We start from the raw sequence: 19,880 nt of genomic DNA on the forward strand, positions 1-19,880 counted from the left end.
CAGAGGGATGTTGTAAAGATGAAATGAGTAAAAGGTAAATGGTTTGTACAATGTCTAGTGGTGTAGTAAGAGCCCCCAAAATATTAGCTGTTATTATTTTTGCTAGTATTATAGCAGAAGCCTTGGGCTTGTGGACCTTTCAGATAGGGCTTTGGTTGCTGGATGTTTTTTATTTTTATTTTATTGATTGATTGATTGATTGATTGACAGAGTCTTACTCCATTGCCCTGAGTAGAGTGCTGTGGGGTCACCCTAGCTCACAGCAACTCCAAACTCCTGGGCTCAAGTGATCCTCTTGCCTCAGCCTCCCAAGTAGCTGGGACTACAGGTGCACACCACCACGCCTGGCTAATTTTTATATTTTTAGTAAAGACAAGGTCTTGCTCTTGCTCTTGCTCAGGCTGGTCCTGAACTCCTGACCTCAAGCAATCCTCCCACCTCAGCCTCCCAGAGTGCAAGGATTACAGGTGTGAGCCAAGCTGGATGTTTTTTAAAGAATTATTTCCCATTTAAGGGTATTTCTCACTCTGTTGTATACAGAAGGCCAGATAACATTTGTTCAGGTGTTTGTGGTACCCCCTTGTCGAGCAAAACAGCATTTGGAAAAATCTATATAACGAAACACACACTTTAAAATACTGTAATTTAAACTCTAACCAATTATTTGACTCCTGCTAAGTCATTTCCTCTGAAAACATTCTCAGGATTGGCAGAAATCTCCAACTACAGCACCCTTTATTAGCTATCAACCAAAGATAATCTTTTCTTAGTATGACTTCAAAATTTTTACTTTCATTTTATGAATGTCTCAATTTTGTCAAGATTAATTTTAAAATTCATAAATAAAATTACCCAGAACTTCTCATTCTTACTTCACTTTCTAATAGTATATTTATATAGGGTCCCCCCGCACCTCTTCTGGAGTCTTGAACAGCAGTTATTTGATCTGAATCTCTTCAGAGAAGTAAAAGTGGATTAATTCCAGCTAAAGACTTCAGTCATTGATCCTTTATATACCTCTGAAAAAACAAGAATAACCTAGACTTTATCACCATATGCCTAGATCATTATGAGACTCCTAGTTGGTCTCCTTGACTCCAGTCTCTTCTGCCTCTTCCATCTACCTGATTAATTTTCTAAAAATATTATTGTATGACTCTTATAATTTTTACTCCACAGATTGAAGAAAATTAATGTTTCTATAGAGGAGGTTAAAATTCCAGCAGATAAAATCCTACTGATAAACCTTGACTCTGTGTATGCGATATTTTAACCCACTCGTTAAACAGAAGCTAATCTTTCAGTTGGTCTCTCTGGAATTCCACTCTTCCGTAAGACAAGAGATGTTTGCTCCTGTTGATGTTGTTACTCCTATATACCTGTGCCCTGTTACTAGAGGGTTAAGATAATGGCTTTTATTCCTTTTCGATTTCTTTTTTCTCCTCCATTCTCTTTTCACCCTCCCAAACCAGACTCCTTTGAGATGCTCAATAAACAGATGTTCTTTAATATTTCATAACCTGCAGAAAATATTTCTCTGAATATGTCAAGTCTGTTTTATTGCAAATTCAGTGAACTGAATTAGGGGCTGCTTTTGTCACAACGTCCCTTTTAAAAGTGTGTTACAATTGTTTTTTCAAACTAAATAATTAATTGGCTTGATTACATAGTTTATCAATTATTAATTTAGTAAAAGTTTATAATTTTGAATTTTACAAATTAAAAAATTTGTGGCAATCGTCTTGGATCAAACTGACCTTTAAGCGTGGCTCTGTCTTTTTTTTTTTTTAATGAGTTTAAGGCTTTATAGTAATTAAGATTCCATTTGTGTTACTAAATTTAATGACTGTCCAGTAGATTTAAGGTAGTGTCATATAGCAAAGGACACATTATGGAAAAGGGACTGAGGTGTGTGTTTACCCTTTAATATTTGTTCAGCTTCATCTGCAATTAAGCTTTTGAAAAATATTTCTAGAAATGTGTTATAGTAGCTGCTTAAATGTTTTTAAGCTGTCTTTTCAAATGAGTTGGAGTTTGTGACTATGAATAGCAGTGTCAGTCACCAGATATTTACTTGTAAGTAGCATTTAGTGCTGAATCAAGATCTCAATTGATGTGATTATGTGACTAAATAAACAACCTGTATATAATTGTAATGGTCATGCTCTTAAAAGCTTAAGAAAACCATTGTCTTTAAATGTGGCTTTTTTTTTTTTTTTTTTTTTGAGACAGAGTCTCACTCTGTTGCCTGCACTATAGTGCCATGGCATCAGCCTAGCTCACAGCAACCTCAGACTCCTGGGCTCAAGCAATCCTCCTGCCTCAGCCTCCCAAGTAGCTGGGACTACAGGCATGCGCCACCATGCCTGGCTAATTTTTCTATATATATTTCTAGCTATCCATATAATTTCTTTCTATTTTTAGTAGAGACGGGGTCTCGCTCTTGCTCAGGCTGGTCTCAAACTCCTGAGTTCAGTCTGCCCACCTCGGCCTCCCAGAGTGCTGGAATTATAGGTGTGAGCCACCACACCCAGCCTAAATATGGCTTTTTGAAAAATAAATTCTATAGAATTTATTCTACAGTGTTTATTCCACATCTAACTATAGAACATAAACTTATAGCATTTGGTTAAAAATAAGTGAAAAATATAGCCAAATCAGACATCACTAACACTTCTTTACCTTTTTTCTTAAGACATTCACCACAATCCTATACTCAATTTTTTAAAATTTTGTTGTTATTTCAAAAACTCAAATCACACAGAAACATGAAATAGTCTCATTTTTAATAAAAGTGGTTTTATATGATATATAGGTCTTCAGCTTGCTGCTGCTTGTAACAGTTTTCCATGCCATTCTTTTAAATTTCTTCAGAGTAGAGTGAATTATACAAAACACAATGACTGTAGTAAAAAGAATAAGATAGGTTGATTCACCTCACTATATTTCAGTTTCTTCATCTGTAAAATTAGGATAATATAAAGTAGTATAGTGCTTGACACATTACTCAGTAAAAAATTATTGTTTTTACTTAAAAGGATGGCATCATCAGCCTATATAGATGGTAACTGAAGACATGAGAGTGGACAGTATCACCCAGAGACAATGTATAGAGTAAGAGGTGAAGAGAACTGATGACAGAGCCCTGGTGGGCAGAGGAAAAGGAGAAGGTCATGAGCCAGAGAGTGGAAAAGAAATCCAGTAGTGTGTCACGGAGCTGGGATAAACTTGTTTCCAGAAAAAGAAGAAGCTGCTGTTGCCAGATCCTGCAAAGGGTGAGGGGATATCAAGTAAGATATTAACTGAAGTGTTTGTTAGATTAAGCAACAACAGGATTGTTGATGATCTTGGGGAGAGCAAATACCATGGAGTATGGGGGGGCAGAAACTAGATTGTGTTCAAGGAGACACCAGTGAAGACAGCAGGTAGAGCTGAATCCCTAGGTTTGATAGCCCTTGATGGGCTGGCTTTTCTTCTTTTTATTTTCTGTCCTCCTCCCTCCTGCTTGACTCCACCCCATCTCACCCCATCCATCTCTCTCTCTCTCTCTCTCTCTCTCTCCCTCTCCCTCTCTCCCTCTCTCCCTCTCCTCCCCTCCCCCCCTCCCTCCCCTCACCTTTGTGTGAATATGTTCTGGCTCTTGCTTACTTTTTCTATCTCTGGCTCTTGCACTCATGCCCACTCTCCTCTAGCCCAGCCGAAGTGCTTGACTACTTGTGATCTCCCAGCAGGCCAAACCTCACGTAGGCCTCCACGTTGAATCCTACGCCTGTCTGTCTGTGTCATGGCTTAATTTGGTACCAAGCCTTTTTACCTCTTTTGTCTCCCATTAGATAATTCTTGGTTGCTGGTAGGCGCTGAGCCCTTATCATGCAGTGCCAGCACCTAGGAGAGTACTCATTTAGACTCAGTGTGTGCAGTGCTGCATAAGATAGGATGGAACAGTGACCAGAGGTGTTTTATTCTACTAGGAACTTGTGACAGACATTAGATACGGGAAGATCTGTTGGATTTTAGATATTTTAGATGTGTTGAATTTCAGGTGGCTACAGTATACGCAGGTAGGAGTACCCCCAAGGGCATTAGAGATTTATTTCGAAAGTCAGTTTGTCTTAGAACTTCCCCTTGTTCTGGGACTCAAGAGACATTTCTTCTTCAACTTTTCTGGTTTGTCTTGATAGAAGTAATGGAAGAACTGTGACTTAAACTGTTAGGGTCCTTTTTGCTTGTCCACAAAAGTGGATTTGTCACTAGAAAAGGTTAGCTCCCAGGAAATAACTGCATGTCCTTTTGTAGCACCCATTTTTATAAGTCATTGGAAATTTTCTTCTGAAAGTCTAGATTTTGGAATTGTATGGATGCTTTCAAGACTTTGTTTCTGGAATCATTTCTAAAGCTGTTATCAGCATTAAATGGCAGGGAATAATCTTTTAATGAGATTAATATGGTAAAAACCAGTTATGCTACAGATTTTTTTAAGAGCAGTTTTAAAAAAATTAGGTCCCTTAAGTTTTATAAAAGTTTTTATTACAGTAAAAATATACACAACATAAAATCTAAAATTTACCATTTCACCATTTATAAGTGCACAATTCAGTGGCGTTAAGTATGTTCGTTTATGTTTTACATAACTGTCAGCACAATCCATTTCCAGACCTTTTTCATCATCCCAAACAGAAAAACCTCCCCATTTCCCTCCTCCCTAGTCCTGGTCACTTCTATTCTACTTTCTGTTTCTATGAATTTGCCTGATCTGGGTCCCTCTTATAAGTAGAATCATGCAATATTTGTTCTTTTGTGTCTGGTTTATTTCACTTAGCATAATGTTTTCAAAGTTCATTTATGTTGTAGCATGTATCAGAATTTATTCCTTTTTAAGGATTATTTGTATGTAATACCACATTTTGTTATCCATACATCCGTCCATAGACACTTGGGTGCTTCTACCCTTGCTGTTGTGAATAATGCTACTATGAAAATTAGCATATGAGTATCTGAGTTCCTGCTCCGATTATTTGGGGCATGTACCTAGGCCTTACTAAGTTTTGTGAGCCCATATCCTGAGAGGGTATATAGACATTCAGGAGCAGTTCCTTTTATGAAATATTTATTTTGACCAGCATGTTAACAGAAATTTTTGCAAGTTTTTAAGGAGATTAATTTTTTCAAGTTCTAAAGCAGTCTTGGATAGTGATACCGAGATGTCTTGAAAAGCTGCATTATAATTTTTTTTTCTGTAAATGAGTCCCTTGGTCAAATGAAAACGCATAAACCATTTTATCCCAGCTTGTACTTGTCTGAGCAAACTGATTGCCTAAATTTTCCCTTTGTCTTATAGATATGTTGTTACAGCCAGTATAGGCCTATTTCTGGCTGCTTGTGTTTTAACACAGAAGTTACAATAAATGTTGCTGGATGTATGCTCAGATCACAATAAAATGTGTATGCTCTGGAAATTATAATGTGAGGACTTGTCTGTGAGGGTGTTTGATAGGAAAGAGTCGAGGCATATTGCCATGGAAGCCTTTGATATGGGTTTTTCTTTCTGTTTCACCCCCTGTAAGTCCTTTCTTATCTGTCCTAGGGAATAAAACATATCTGAAAACAAAATGACCCCAGATCATCTTTACTACTTTGGAGACTAATACCTTTCTTTTGTATGAGTTTGCTCAGTCATCAAATTTTGCATCTGTGTTGGAAGTAATCATTTTTTCACTGTACTAGTCTTGGTAAAATGTAAAATATTAACATATGGTGCATTTTATGTATGTTCTTTCTATAAAATTCTTGGTGCTAATGAAGGAATGATAATATGTTGATATTTGAAATCCGCCTTATCTTCATGGTCTTACTCTGAGTTGCTAAGGACTATTGCTAGCCTGTACACATATACACTCTTTGTGCAAAATAGGAAATGGGCCATTTTGGCCAGGTGGGCTCAGGTTAGCAAATACACCTTTGGGAAAGGAAGAGAGATACCCCTCTCCCCCCTTGTGGACATGCATAGCCTGGGAGGAAGAGGTGGATCATATTTTAATATTCACTGGCCTTCCTGGCAGTAAACAACAGTAGACAGCAATGTTGGCAAACTTTTTCTGTAAAGGACCAGATAGTGAATATTTTGGGCTTCATGAGCCATTTGGTCTCTGTCATACTCAACTCTGCTGTTGAAGCAGTAGGGCAGCCATGGAGAATACCTAAATGAATGAGCTGGGCTGTGTTTACTGGAATGGAAGCAGGTCTTATAGTTTGCTCACTCTTGGTATGTGGTGGCCCATAGCCTTTTCTATAGCATATTATTTCTCTATTAAAACACTACCCTTTGTCACCTTGTTTGATATGCCTTTCTTACTAGATTGTAAGCTTCTTAAATGACTGTCTCACTTTTTAATCCTTGCACATAAATGATTAAATATAATTTATTAAATTTATATTTGATAAGATACCTATTCCATTATTTAACTTAGAATACTTAGTTTCTTTCCCTTAAAATATGGGGGAAGTGTAGAAGAGAATTATTGCAGACATTATAATATTAAACAAATTTTTTAGGTAAAGGTACAAGTTCTGTTTGAGCATATTCCCATAAAGGGAAAGACTAGCATTTCTTTAGGCCTGGAATACAAATCACTTACTGCATATAACATTTAAATCCAAAAATTTTAGATAGCAAAAACTTCTGTCTTTTGGTGTTTTGTGATATATGTGTAAGAATTACATGTGAGAAAGTGCTAGCAGTTTGTATAGCCAGGGTTTATGGGTAAAAGTATAAGCCAACAGTTCTGAAAGTGTGGCCCAAGGACCACTGAGAGTTCTTGAGACCCTTTTAGGGGGTCTATAAGGTCAAACGGTTTTCATAATACTATTAAAGTTACTTGTCTTTTTCATTTTGGCATTTTTTTTTTTTCTAGTGAAAAAGCAATGGTGGGTAAAATGACTGGTGTGCTGTTGCATGAATCTAGGCAATGGCACCAAACTATAATAATACTCATTGTATTCTTCACCACCAGGCACTCAGTGAATCAGTATATTCCAAATTACCAATGTATGATGTTACAAAATTATCCATGGGCACAAGAGCCATCCAAAGTACAGGATAGTCCCGTGGTGGAAAAAATCCATTGGTACAGCTTCAGATTCCACATTGCAGTGAACCTTTAAGGAATTACCACTTGTTGAATTTTAGTGTAGTATCAAAGAAGAATATTCTTAGTTATCTGAAAAGGTTATTAAAATACTCCCCCCTTTTGTGGGGCGTGGTGGCTCATGCCTATAATCCTAGCACTCTAGGAGGCTGAGGTGGGAGGATTGCTTGAGGCCAGGAGCTCAAGACCAGCCAGAGCAAGAGCAAGATCTGTCTCTAAAAATAGAAATATGAGCCAATGTGGTGGCACACGCCTGTAGTCCCAGCTACTCAGGAGGCTGCGGCAGGAAGATCACTTGAGCCCAGAAGTTTAAGGCTGCAGTGAACTGTAATGACGCCACTTCACTCTACCCAGGGCAACAGAGTGAGACTCTTGTCTCAAAACAAAATAAAATAAAATAAAATAAAATACTCCTTCCTTTTCCATTTACCCATCTCTAAGGCCGGATTTTTTTCCCTGTAGAGTTCAACCCAAGGAACGTATGGAAATACATTAAATATAGAAGGAGATATGAGAATCCAGCTATCTTCTATTTAAGCCATACATTAAAGAGGTTTGCAAAAATGTAAAGAATGCCCCTTGTCTCTAAATTTGTTTTGTTTTGGAAAGTACATTTATTTTTCCTTTAAAAAATGTTATTTATGTTAACATGCAATGGTTTTATTATATGTGAATATATTAGTAAATATTTTAAACTTTTTCTCAGTTTTAATTTGTAATATGGTAGATATCACTAACGGTAACCCACATGAACCAAAGCTCTTAGGGGGTCCTCAATTTTAAGAGTTAAATTGTCCCACAACCAAAAAGTTTGAGAAGTACTGGCCTAAGGCAATGTCTGGGCAGTGGTGGAATAGTAGTTGCTTGGATTTTGGGTGGACAAGAATGCTTTCATTGTATAGCTGGAAGGCTGACACATAGAACACATTATGGAACAGTACTCTCTGTGTCTCAGTTTGGCATGATTTTTAGCAGGATATGTGTTATAAGCACTTGCTGGTAAAGCAGCTAGAAATAGATGTTTGACTGTAGAGCAGCTACTGAAATCTGGTTCTAAAAATCTTAGGGTGTTGAGTACTTACAGTCTTATATATGAGAGAAATTTCTGGTAGCCCTTTATCTTTATCTATTAAGCTAAAAGCTTGGGGGAATGTAGTTAAAGAATTAGTGGTCTTTGTAATGACTATGTAAAATATTTCAACTCAACACCTGACCTGTAGTAATACATCACTTGGCAAAGTCTTCAAGTCTGTTTTCAATACATTTGGCCAACCTGATTTTGGCATGTCTCAAATGCATGTATTTAGTTTCTTTTTACGTTTCAGTGAGAATTTCTTTATTTCAGAGAATGGAGTAGTTCCTGGCTTTAATGTCCATCCAGAGTCTCTGGGACTCATTAGGAGGGCCTGAAGAGTGACAAATTTTTGTTGATGCTTTGGTAGAGTCTGAAGTATAGGATAGGGAGAGGCTGTGAATTAAGATTGTTGGGCGTTGATTTCCTAGAATTGGCCAAACTACCCACCCTTTTTCTTTGAAATACCTTTTCCCTCCCTGCCTACTCCGTCTATCTTAGTCTTACTCCAGTTCTTGTAATAAAATCCTCAAATCTGTGTTACTTCTGAAGTGCTGATGAATTTTACTTCAGCTTTTTCTTGGGGAAAAGAGCAGAACAAGAGAAAGGTATAGGAGGAGGCCTCTTCTTCCCCATCATTACCAGCAGTGGAAACCTTTAGACATTTTGGAAACAGCTAATATGCTTGTTTTTATGAGCTTGTAGAGTAGGTGAAAAGTGAGCCTACTTCAGGAGACCAGGGGCATATACAAATATTGGACAGAGCAATCTATTTGGCAGAGGGGGGCGAAAAAGGTGCTTGTGGGTTAGGGCTGGCCAAATTAAAAAAAAAAAAGGCTCGAGAAGAATTTCCCCATGGGTTGAGTAAACCAACCAGGGATTCTACCCTCAGGTAAGATGATGGCTTACCTTCATCTGGCTCTACTGGCATAATCTAGGATTTATATTAAGCCATTTTAAAAATCTGTAAATATTGGGTGATTAAAAGAAGAAAATTGTCAGTTTTAGTAGCCGGGAAACAGGCTCCTCTTTGTCAGTGCTGATTTACCTATGTCAGTGATCAGCAAGATGAAAGATGGAAAGGTGTTCCTGGTAATATTTCTTTTTTTTTTTTTTTTTGGAAGAAAAGTACAATACGAAAACCTAGACTCTTGAAAATAAAAATTAGTTGGGCTCTTAAGTTTATCTGGGCCAAAAGAGGATTTTATAGAAACCAGAAAGATATAAAGGATTGCTCAGGGAGGATCACATGACTAATTACTATATAATTACATGTAGAAACTTGGATCTCCTGATTCTAAGTTTGTCATCCAGCTTTGGGCAGATGATGAAGTCCATTTGGAAGACTCTGGAGTTAGGCTGTCTACATTCAGAACTGCACCTGGCTCCTGATGTAAAAAATGATAATAATTGCAGAGATTCACAATTCTCCAAAAAACCCAGAGTTTTTCTGCATTTGGCAGCAAAACCTGACCTAAATTAATGTGCGGCTATTTGTAATCTTTATTTATTCTACTTAGTGTGAATATTCATGCTCACTACAGAAACATTAATTTTGATTACAGATTACTGCACCAGACCTCAGTGGGGGTGTTTTCTTTGTAAACTCCAAAAAAGTCTGAATTCTAAAACATGTTTGTTCTCGGAGTGTTTTTTTGGATAAGCGGTTATGGACATGTAGTACTTACCCTATAGAATAATGTGAGTATTAAGTGTTCAGTGAAATGTTAAATGATGTGGCTGTTAATACCAATAAAACTCCAGGACCCCAATTCTGAAATACAACATGGATATCTTTCTATAGAGATGGATGTCAGTGCAGCCGACTAGAACTTACCACAGTGATGCACATTTATCTGGCCATCCAATACAGTGGCCGCTAGCTGCTGAACACTTAAAATATGACTAGTGTGACTAAAGAGCTGAATTTTTAATTTAATTAAATTTAAATTCAAATAGCCACATGTGGCTAGTGGCTGCTATATTGAACAACACAGTTCTGTATAATTCATGTTCCATTCAAACTTTAGTTTTTCTATTTTTATAATTATTTACTTCTACTGATTAAGATACAACATGATCCAGCAGATTGTATGTTAACTAGGACAGCTAGTGAGAGAGGGAGAACTTGTGTTTCTAAGTACATTCTAGTCTTAGCATCAACTAACAGTTTCTTCTTCTGTCTGCAGGGCTTTTTAAAGACTTAGTAAAGTGTACATATTTCTACTTGAACTGGATTCAGACAGCCTCTATGGAAATCACCTGGAGTGATTCATAAAATTTAATGCATCTATGTTAAGAAGTCTCTAACCCTAGGATATTTAAGGGGCAAAAATTTCCTTGGTAAATGGGGGAAAAGAAAAATTTCATTATAAAGTTATTGTAGGATAGCAAAATGTTTGTGCTAACATGTTCACATTTGTTAAGCAGATGTTTTCCAAAAATGATTTCTATATACATCTAAAACGTAATATTGTGCAGTATCAACGTTTTTATAATTCTTCTACGCTAGATAGGAATTGTTAGAGTACATCTGCCAAAGTGCAAGGTGCATTTCTTCCGAATTCTATTTTCAGAAGCTATTTAAATGTTCCATAGCATGATGTGTATGTTATCTTTACATGGGATTCCATGGTTAGAAATGTTCCTGTCTTCTTTAAATCTTAAATTGACTTTTAGAGGCATGGCAGAGACATCCATTTGTTTCCATTGAGGTTAGAAACAACAGTCTAACTTCCTAATTCAGAAAGTTAAAAGTTAAATAAGATGAAAAGGTGTGAAACACTCAGAGTGTTGTTGTCAATAGCTCAGAAAATGAGAATGTTGAGACAATGTTTGAGTGGTTAAAAGCTGTGTTCATTGAACCTGGAAGTTTTCTCTTTGTCTCTTTATTTTAAAAAAGAAAGAAAAAAGAGTGCTTCCTGTACTGTGACGTTTCCACATCTTAATTTTGCAGCAAAAGGCCAGTTAGATAGGACAGCAGAAAAGACTAGCTTCTGGGTATATGGTTGAGTTTTTTAAAAGACCAAGTTATAAAAGAACACGTATGTTTCCAGTTTTTATGTGGAAGGATACACACCTAACTGTAAACATTGTCTACTCCTAGGAAGTGGGAGTGCAGAGAGAGGAGGAGGAGGAGGCACTTGTACTTTTTGCTTTATATATTTACCAATTTTTTTTTTTTTTTCCTGAGACAGACTCTTGCTCTGTTGCCCGGTAGAGTGCAGTGGCGTCAGCTTAGCTCACAGCAACCTCAAACTCCTGGGCTCAAGCAATCCTTCTGCCCCAGCCTCCCAAATAGTTGGGAACTATAAGCATACACCACTATGCCTGGCTACCAATTTTTTAATTTTTATAATGAACATGAATTTTTATAATTTTAAAAAAGAGAATTAATGTTTTAAAATGCAAATTGGCTAAAATTAATTTAAATCATATTCTGTATTTTATAATACATTCTTACTGTTAACAAATTTTTCGTTAAAAGGCTTTTTGTAAAATATAATGGTAGTTCTAATTGAAAATAGTATATTTGAAATAACATGAAATAAGTTATAACTTCTAATTATGTGCTATTTGTTACAGTTAACAATGTTGTTAGAGCCTTTTAAAAGTTTTATTATAAATGATAAAATACCATGGACAATATTAAGAGTGAGCTTTAACCAGATTTTCGCATATACATTTATTTGAAAGCTAAAACAAAACTGTTGAGTCTAGAAGAAACCATTAAACATGAGAATATTTTTCTGAAATCAGGCATTTAGTTCTGGGTTGGCATGCTTGTTGCCACGATACGGTGGTGAGAGCTGATAGGCCTAATCTCGCTCTTCATATGGTATTTTGCACATGGTCAAGCCCTCATCCAGAAAGACTGTGGGGAAAAGTCACTGGCTACAGCCACTCAGCACAGCACAGAGGCTCTATGGGAGAGGAGCTGGTCTTTAAAAAATTAAACCCATACTTCCAGAAGTCTGAAGTGGTGAGTTTCTAGAGAGTCTCCATTGATTAGAGAGATGTAGCAATTAACAATAGTACCAGATATTAAAACACTGAATTTGGGAAGTTTAGATGTTTAATCTGCCTTTTAGGTAATGAAAATATGCTTCAAAATACAAAGGATACAAAAGCCAAGTTATCCAAGTAAAACACCATTAAAAGAAACGTTCCTCAGAAGAAAGCTGCCTTTGTTTTTTTTTATAGCTCTAGAATCTGGAAGAAACTTCAAAATGCCTTTTTAAAATACCTACCAGCTTTTTCTGAAAGCAGAATCTGGGGGGAAGAAAGGGAAAAAAAAATACCCATTAGCCTTTAATCATACAAAAAGCTGCTCAATTTCACTTTTAATTAATCCTTAAAATTTAATTACATCAAAATTTTCAGTTAATATAAATGAAAACCATACTGAGATACCAGTTTTTATCTGTCAGATTGGTAAAAATTCAAAAGCCTTGTCACCCACGATGACAAGGCTTTGGGAAATAGGAACTCTAATCCATTACTGTGAGTGTGTGAAATGGTGCGCAACCTCCCTGGAGGACAGTTTGGCAACATCTATCAAATTACGAGCACATTTCCTCTGAGGTCCAGCAGTCTCACTTTCAGGAACTTTGGACAAACATGTCATTTCATGTGTTTGAAATGCAGATATAATTTATAAGGCTCTTTATTACAAACTTGCCTGTAATAGCAGAATTTTTGGAAACAACTTTATTGTCCATCTATAAGGGACTTGTTTACCATTTATTTAGTGTGTGTGTGTGTGTGTGTGTGTGTGTGTTTAAAGACAGGGTCTTGCTCTGTCACCCAGGCTGGAGTGCAGTGACATGATCATAGTTCATTGTAACCTTGAACTCCTGGTCTCAAGCAATCCTCCTGCCTCAGCCTACCAAGTAGTTGGGACTACAAGTATGCAGCACCATGCTCATCTAATTTTTAAATTTTTTGTGAAGACGAGGTCTCACTATGTTGCCCAGGCTAATCTCGAACTCCTGGCCTCAAAAGATCTTCCTGCCTCAGCCTCCCAAAGCACTGGGATTATAGGTACCACCGTGCCCAGCCAGGACTTGTTTTTTAAAAAACAAAAAGCTGGTGGATTCACACAATGGAATATTACGTAGATGTTTAAAAGAAAATAAAAACAAGAAAGGAAATTCTTCACTTGCTAATATAGGGAGATCTCTAGGTTATATTGTAAATGAGGTATGGGAAGAGGGAAGATACAAAGCAGTGTATTTAATATTCTACCTATTATGTAAGAAATGGTGAGAAATAATATGTTTATATGTGCCCATATTGTGTATTTACTCCAGAAGGCTGTACAAGAAACTAAAAAATGTAGTTATCTAAAAGTGTTTATCCAGAAAGGACTGGAGCTATGGCTCATGACTGTAATCCCAGCACTTTGGGAGGCTGAGGTGGGAGGATCGCTTGAGGCCAGGAGTTCAAAGTTGCAGTGAGCTATGATGAGATCATTGCACTCCAGCCTTGGTGACACAGTGAGACCACTCTGTCTCTAAAGTTCAGGAAATCCTTTCTTCATGAGATATGAGATTCCCTCAACCTATTCCATTTGTTCTGTCTCCAAAACCCACGTTACTAAAAGGACTGGAGGAATTGGGAAGGTCAGGGAGGACTAGATGGGAGCAAAAACCTCTCTGTGTGAACCTTCTTACATAGTTTTGATTTTTGTGAATCAAGGTCATGTGAATATATGACCTAGTCAGAATTTTTTTTTTAATTTTTAAGAAAATGTTACTGCTAAACAGAGATCATTTGTTTTCAGAATTTGGAAAGATAATGTGCAAAGATTATGTCAGAGCAAGAAACATAGTTTTTAGAATAAAGGGAAATTGATGAAGTCCATTTTCCTAATATAGGAAATGTGCAGTCTCAGGTACCTCTTGGTAGGTGAGTCCTGTCTACATGATCTGGGGACACACTGGCCACCCACGGGTGCATTACTGGATAGAGACTAGGAGAGCAGCTCGTCTGGCCATCCCATTTCCTGCCTTTCCTTTCTCCACTCCTCTTGCTGACTGAAATTTTAGGGAAAAGTGGCTGTGCCCTGTGAGGTGCTATGAGACAGAATTCATGACCCAGAACATATATTCTTGCATTCATCTGCCTCTCATACCTTTAATTGTATTCAAATTATTTCACCATCTCAAAGATTTTGCTGTGGGAAGAAAAAAGATTTTGCCTTTTTTTTTTAAACATTTTATTGTGAAAATTTTCAAACTTACACAAAAGTAGAATATAATGAACTCCCATGCACCTGTCATTCCAGCTTAATAATTAAAAACAAATTTGCCCCTTAAAATCTATTTCTCCCACCTTTTTTCCCTAGAGTATTTTAAAGCCAATCTTAAATCATATTATTTCCCTTGTTAAGATAAACTTAGGTACGTAAAAATTTAAAGAGTCTTTTTGAGCAAACAGCAACTTATGAATCAAGCAGCACCAAATCACAAATGGTCAGAGCTCCACTGAGGGGGCATGAGGGGGAAACTTTTATAAGTGTTTGCAGAAGCAAGACAAAGAAAATATTTGATTGGTTAAAGTGGAAAATCTCTATTTAGAGATGAGTTGGTGGTTTCTGATTGGTAAAGCCCCTAGTTAGAGGTTGATTGGCCATGTCTGACTGGTTAAGTCACTGAGATGGGTTTTAGTTTGCTTCTTGAGGAACCCAGAACGCTGGAGCCAGCTCAGCCTAATGCTCCCTATTAATTTTTTTAACACACCCATAAATACTTCAGGATGTATCTCTGATAACTAAGGATCCCCAAAGATGACATTATAGACCACAACTTATCATGAAATTTTATTATATGTCTTGGTTTTTTAAAAGATTAAAGGAAACTTAACATCTTCCTCTGTATTCATCAGTCTTTCCCTTTTTACTGGGATAATTTCCAGTCAGTATACAAAAAGTTGAATCTCTCCTATCTTTAAAAAAAAAAAAACAACTTTTTAAAGACCTCCTTCATCCTTAACGCTGTCCTCCAACTGCCATTCTTTTCCCTGTACTTTTCAAAAAACAACCTCCATTTCCTTAGCTTTAACTTCTCAGTCAATTCCAACAATTCCAATCTGACTCCCATCCCTACCACTTCACTAAAATTGCTCTTGCTAATGTCACCAGTACATGTGAAATAAATCCAGTGAACATTTCAGTTGTCATCTTACTTGACCTCTCAGCAGGATTCAACAGATACGTCTTCCTCCTAATAAAGTGAACATGAATTGAGTACTTACAGTGCTAAGATCTTTGTATGAATTGCTCATTAAATTCTTTAACAACTCTTTGAGTTACCAAAAAGTTTTTGAGCTGAAGCTTAGAGAGGTTAAGTAACTAGCCTAGCTACTAATAGGTGTAGAGCTAGGGATTAAAGTCAGGCATCATTCAGTCCACTGCCTCTGTGAAACACTTACCCTGCTGTCCTGGGTTTTCCTCCTCTTTCTGTTTCATTTTGGTTTTCTTTGCAGCTCCTCCTTCTACCTGATCTTTAAATTTGGAGGTTTCTCAGGCCTTGATCCTAGGTCCTCATCTCACTTCCTGCTAGGCACCCTCACACACACCGGTGGCTTCAATTACCATGGAGAAGGTGATGAGCTCCTAAACATGTATCTTTAGCTCAGAGCTGCCTCTGAGCTGTATTCCTAAGTATCCAGCTGTCTCCTCAGTACATTCAAAACTTAACTCTGAATGTTACTCTTACGTTGCCTTTTTCTTGCTAAGTGGTACAAACCCAGCTGCTTAGCAGAAACCTAGGCATCGTCCCTAATTCCTCCCTCTCCTGGTTCCCATGAACAATCACTAAGACCTATTTATTGTGTTCTGTGTCTCTAACTCATCTACCTCCCAAAGGAAAGTTCTCCCTCTACCCCATTCTTAGATGGTGTCCATCTAATATATGTTCTAATAGTACCCTATACTTGTCTTTCTCTCCTTTCTAACAGTCTCCATGACTATATTAATTTATTTATGTTAATTTTTTTATTCCATTAGAATAAAATTTAATTTTTCATTCCTTTAGAAAAGATATTTGGGCAAGGACCAGTAACAAAGGCAATCTAATTTGTTATTATATCCCAGCGACTATCAGAGTGCCTGGCACATAGGTATCGTTAAATATTATTTGCTGAATGGAAAAAACAAAAAGAGATTTGTTTTAAGGAAACTTCTAGCAAAAAAGAATGAGTAGTGTGGAGGGTTGAACTCATGGAGACAGACTTTAAAAACCAGATTTCCAGTAGTCAAGCCATAGAAGAGAGCTCAGGAATTGACAGTGAGACTAGGAGAAGTAGGATAGTTGGGAATGTGGAAATTGCAGGACTAGCTGACTGTCGTTTCCTGTGGAAAGTTAGAGAAGGGGCTGTCAAGAACACAACAGATTTCTAGCTTTGGCAGCTGAGGGAATGGTGATACCATTCCTTGAAATGATCCTGTAAGAAAGGAAGGATAATGACTTTAGTTTTGGACCTGTTGGCTTTGAAGAACCTCCTGTAAGACATCCAGATAATCAATAATAGGCAGTTAGAAAAATGGAAATGAGCCGGGCATGGTGTCTCACATCTGTAATCGTAGAACTTTGGGAGGCCAAGGTGGGAGGATCAGTTGAGGCCAGGGGTTTGAGACCAGCTTGAGCAACATAGTGATAACCCCTCTTTACAAAATATTAAAAATAAGAAAGAATTAGGTGGGTGTGGTGGCATGTACCTGTATAATCCCAGCTACCCAGGAGGCTGAGGTGGGAGGTTTGCTTGAGCCCAGGAGTTTGACGTTGCAGTGAGTTATGATCATGCTATTGCAATCCAGCCCAGACAACAGAGCAAGACCCTGTCTCCAAAAAAAAAGAAAGAACAAGGAAGGAAGGGAGGGAGGTAGAAAGGGAAATGGAATTCAGGAGAGAGATGCAGGCTTTATCTCATCCTGAGTAAAACCAGTAAAATATTATTAGCGATTCACGTGTAAACTGATAAAAGTTTAATCATTGAGACTTTTTGTCATTGGCACAGATTTGGTAGATATTATAATACTTTTTAAATTTGGGGTACATGTTATAAACATATATATTGTATATCATACAGAGATGGGATTTTTACATTGACGTCATTTAAAATCCTGTGAATATTAACTAATAATAGCTGTAAACCTATCAATTTATTCTTCATGTTAAACTAGCAGATGTCATTTTATATTATTTAAAAATATCATTATAATCATATTGTTAATGCTAATTTATACCTCTTTTTTTTCTTCTTAAAGATAAAAACAAAGCTTAGTGGGGTTTATATGATGGAACTCCATTAGACTGTAAGTTCCATGGGGAGTTTGTGCATGTGATTTAAATTTTTTTCCTCTTATTTCTCTAGGGCCTATTCCCTGGTGGATTCCAGTCAAGTGTCTACATTTCTGATTTCCATTCTTCTTATAGTCTATGGTAGTTTCAGGTAAGATGTTCTCAAATGGGGTAGATTTTAATTGGAGGTGGGAGAAGCATTGCTCTGAAACTGTTGGCACCAAAACTTACTATTCTGTGACAAGAAACAGGACTCTGGCAGCAATTGAGTTAGAATGTGATAATTCTTATATTACTTCTTTAGTTGGCTGCTGTTAAACGCTTCTTGGTTTTGCTTATTAATGCTAACAGGAAAAAATAATTGCTTAAAATTCTGGTTCTGAAAGTAATGACTGACCTAAGAGCACTCATTATTGGGGAAGGTTAAAGAGAGAGTCCTTGACAATGATTCTAAGAGTCTCGAACAAAAAGTTTAAATGGAAGGACAGTTTGAAATATAAAAATAAATTACTAAATATTCATGTAATAGACTCACAACCCTAATATTAATTTCATTATGGAAATTACCTTTTGTTTAGTATATTCTTAATATACTGTGTACATTTTCATAGTTGAAATCATTTATATTCTGATTTTTTTCATCAGACAAAAATATTTTTTACAATCATCTTCATACTAGTTTTTAGTAATTTGATATTTCTTTGTGTTACTAACTTACTTGACTTTTGTTGGACATGTGAATTGTTATACTGACCATCTTTTTATGTGTTCTTTCGCTTTGGTTGAATTATATTCATAAGATAAATATCCCAAAGTTGAAATACTTTGCCAGAGTATATGAATTGGCTCTTACTACTGCCATATTGTTTTTCAGAAGGATTATACCGATTTAGGATTGGGCAAGTTTTAAACAAAATTTTTGTGATAAATGTGTCATATAATTATATCATATGGATGGAAAGAATTTCACTGGTGAACCTCCCTATTTACAAATGAGGAACCTGAAGCCCAGCAAGATGATGTAATTTGACAAAGATTACACAACTGGTTGGTAACAAAGTCTGGATTAGAATGGTTCTCAAGACTTCTGGTCCAATACTTTATATCTTTTATACTTTAATAATGTATTTTCTGCACAAAGTAAATCATGATTCCTTTAATTATACATTGAAATTGTACTCGTAAGTTGTGGTTTTTTTTCTTTTCTGTTTTCTGGAAGAGATTATGTAAAATGATGTTATTTCATCTTTAAATATTTTATAGAATTCACCAGTGAAGCCATGGGCTTCTCTTTGTGAGAAGATATTTTTTGTTTTTGTTTTTTTCTGCTTGGTTCACCACCTTTTTTTTTTTTCTTTTTAATATCGGTAGGGGCTTTTTAAAAAATTATGGTAAAATGTATATAACATAAAACATGCCATTTAAACCATTAAGTATACCATTCAGTAGCAGGTAAGGGCTTTCTTAAACTATGTTATTGTTTGTCTTTTTATTATAGCCATTCTAATACTAGGGTGTGAAGTGGAATCTCTTATAGTGGTTTTGATTGCATTTCCCAGGGATTACCATGCTGAAAAAATGTTGAGCATCTTTTCCTGTGCTTGTTGACCATTTGTTTGTCTTTGGTGAAATGTCTATTCAGAAATTCTCTCTCAGTCATACGATTTACAAATATTTTTTTCCCCAGACTTTGGCTTATCTTTCCATTTTCTTAATAGTGTCTATTAAAGTGTAAACATTTTTAATTATATTAAAAAGTCTAAATTACTAATTTCATGTTTTCTGGAACATACTTTTGGTGATGTGCCAAACCCATGGGCATAAAGATTTTCTCCTATGTTTTCTTTAAAAAGTTTCATAGTTTTTTTTTTCCTTATTTTTAAGGTTATGATTCATTTTGAGTTAACTTTTGTGTATGATATGAGGTACAGATTTAAATTCATTCTTATGAATGTGGCTGTCTAGTTGTCCCAGCACTGTTTCTTGAAATCAAAGACTATCCTTCACCCCATTGAAGTGCTCTGGCTCCATTGTCAAAAATCAGTTGACCGACTGTGTGCGGTGGCACTCATGTTAGTCCCAGCTACTTGGGAGGCTGAAATGAGAAGATTGCTTGAGGCCAGGAGTTTGAGTCCAGCCTGGGCAATATAGTGCTACCCCATCTCTTAAAAAATTAAAAAAACAACAACAACAAAAAATCCAGTTGACCATAAACATAAGGATTGGTCACTAGACTCTTCGTTTCTGTTTTCTTGGTCTGTATGTCTCTTCTTATGCCAGTACCACAGTGTCTTGGATTGCTAAAGCTTTTATGGTAAGTGCTGAAATCAAGTAGTTTTAAGTCCAGCAATTTTGTTC

General features: G+C 36.5%; 1 protein-coding gene across 2 annotated transcripts in view; it reads left to right on the forward strand.

Annotated features, from left to right (window-relative positions):
• The window catches only part of SPPL3 (signal peptide peptidase like 3), a 118,887-nt gene that overhangs the window by 64,124 nt on the left and 34,883 nt on the right, over positions 1 to 19,880 (forward strand). For both annotated transcript variants that reach the window (XM_045534659.1, XM_045534658.1), the window contains exon 2: positions 17,596 to 17,673. In XM_045534659.1, coding sequence (XP_045390615.1) covers positions 17,596 to 17,673 — 78 coding nt within the window. The remainder of the gene's footprint in view (positions 1 to 17,595; positions 17,674 to 19,880) is intronic.

Source organism: Lemur catta, chromosome 21, assembly GCF_020740605.2.
Source record: "Lemur catta isolate mLemCat1 chromosome 21, mLemCat1.pri, whole genome shotgun sequence".
In the NCBI taxonomy this organism is placed as follows: Eukaryota; Metazoa; Chordata; class Mammalia; order Primates; family Lemuridae; genus Lemur; species Lemur catta.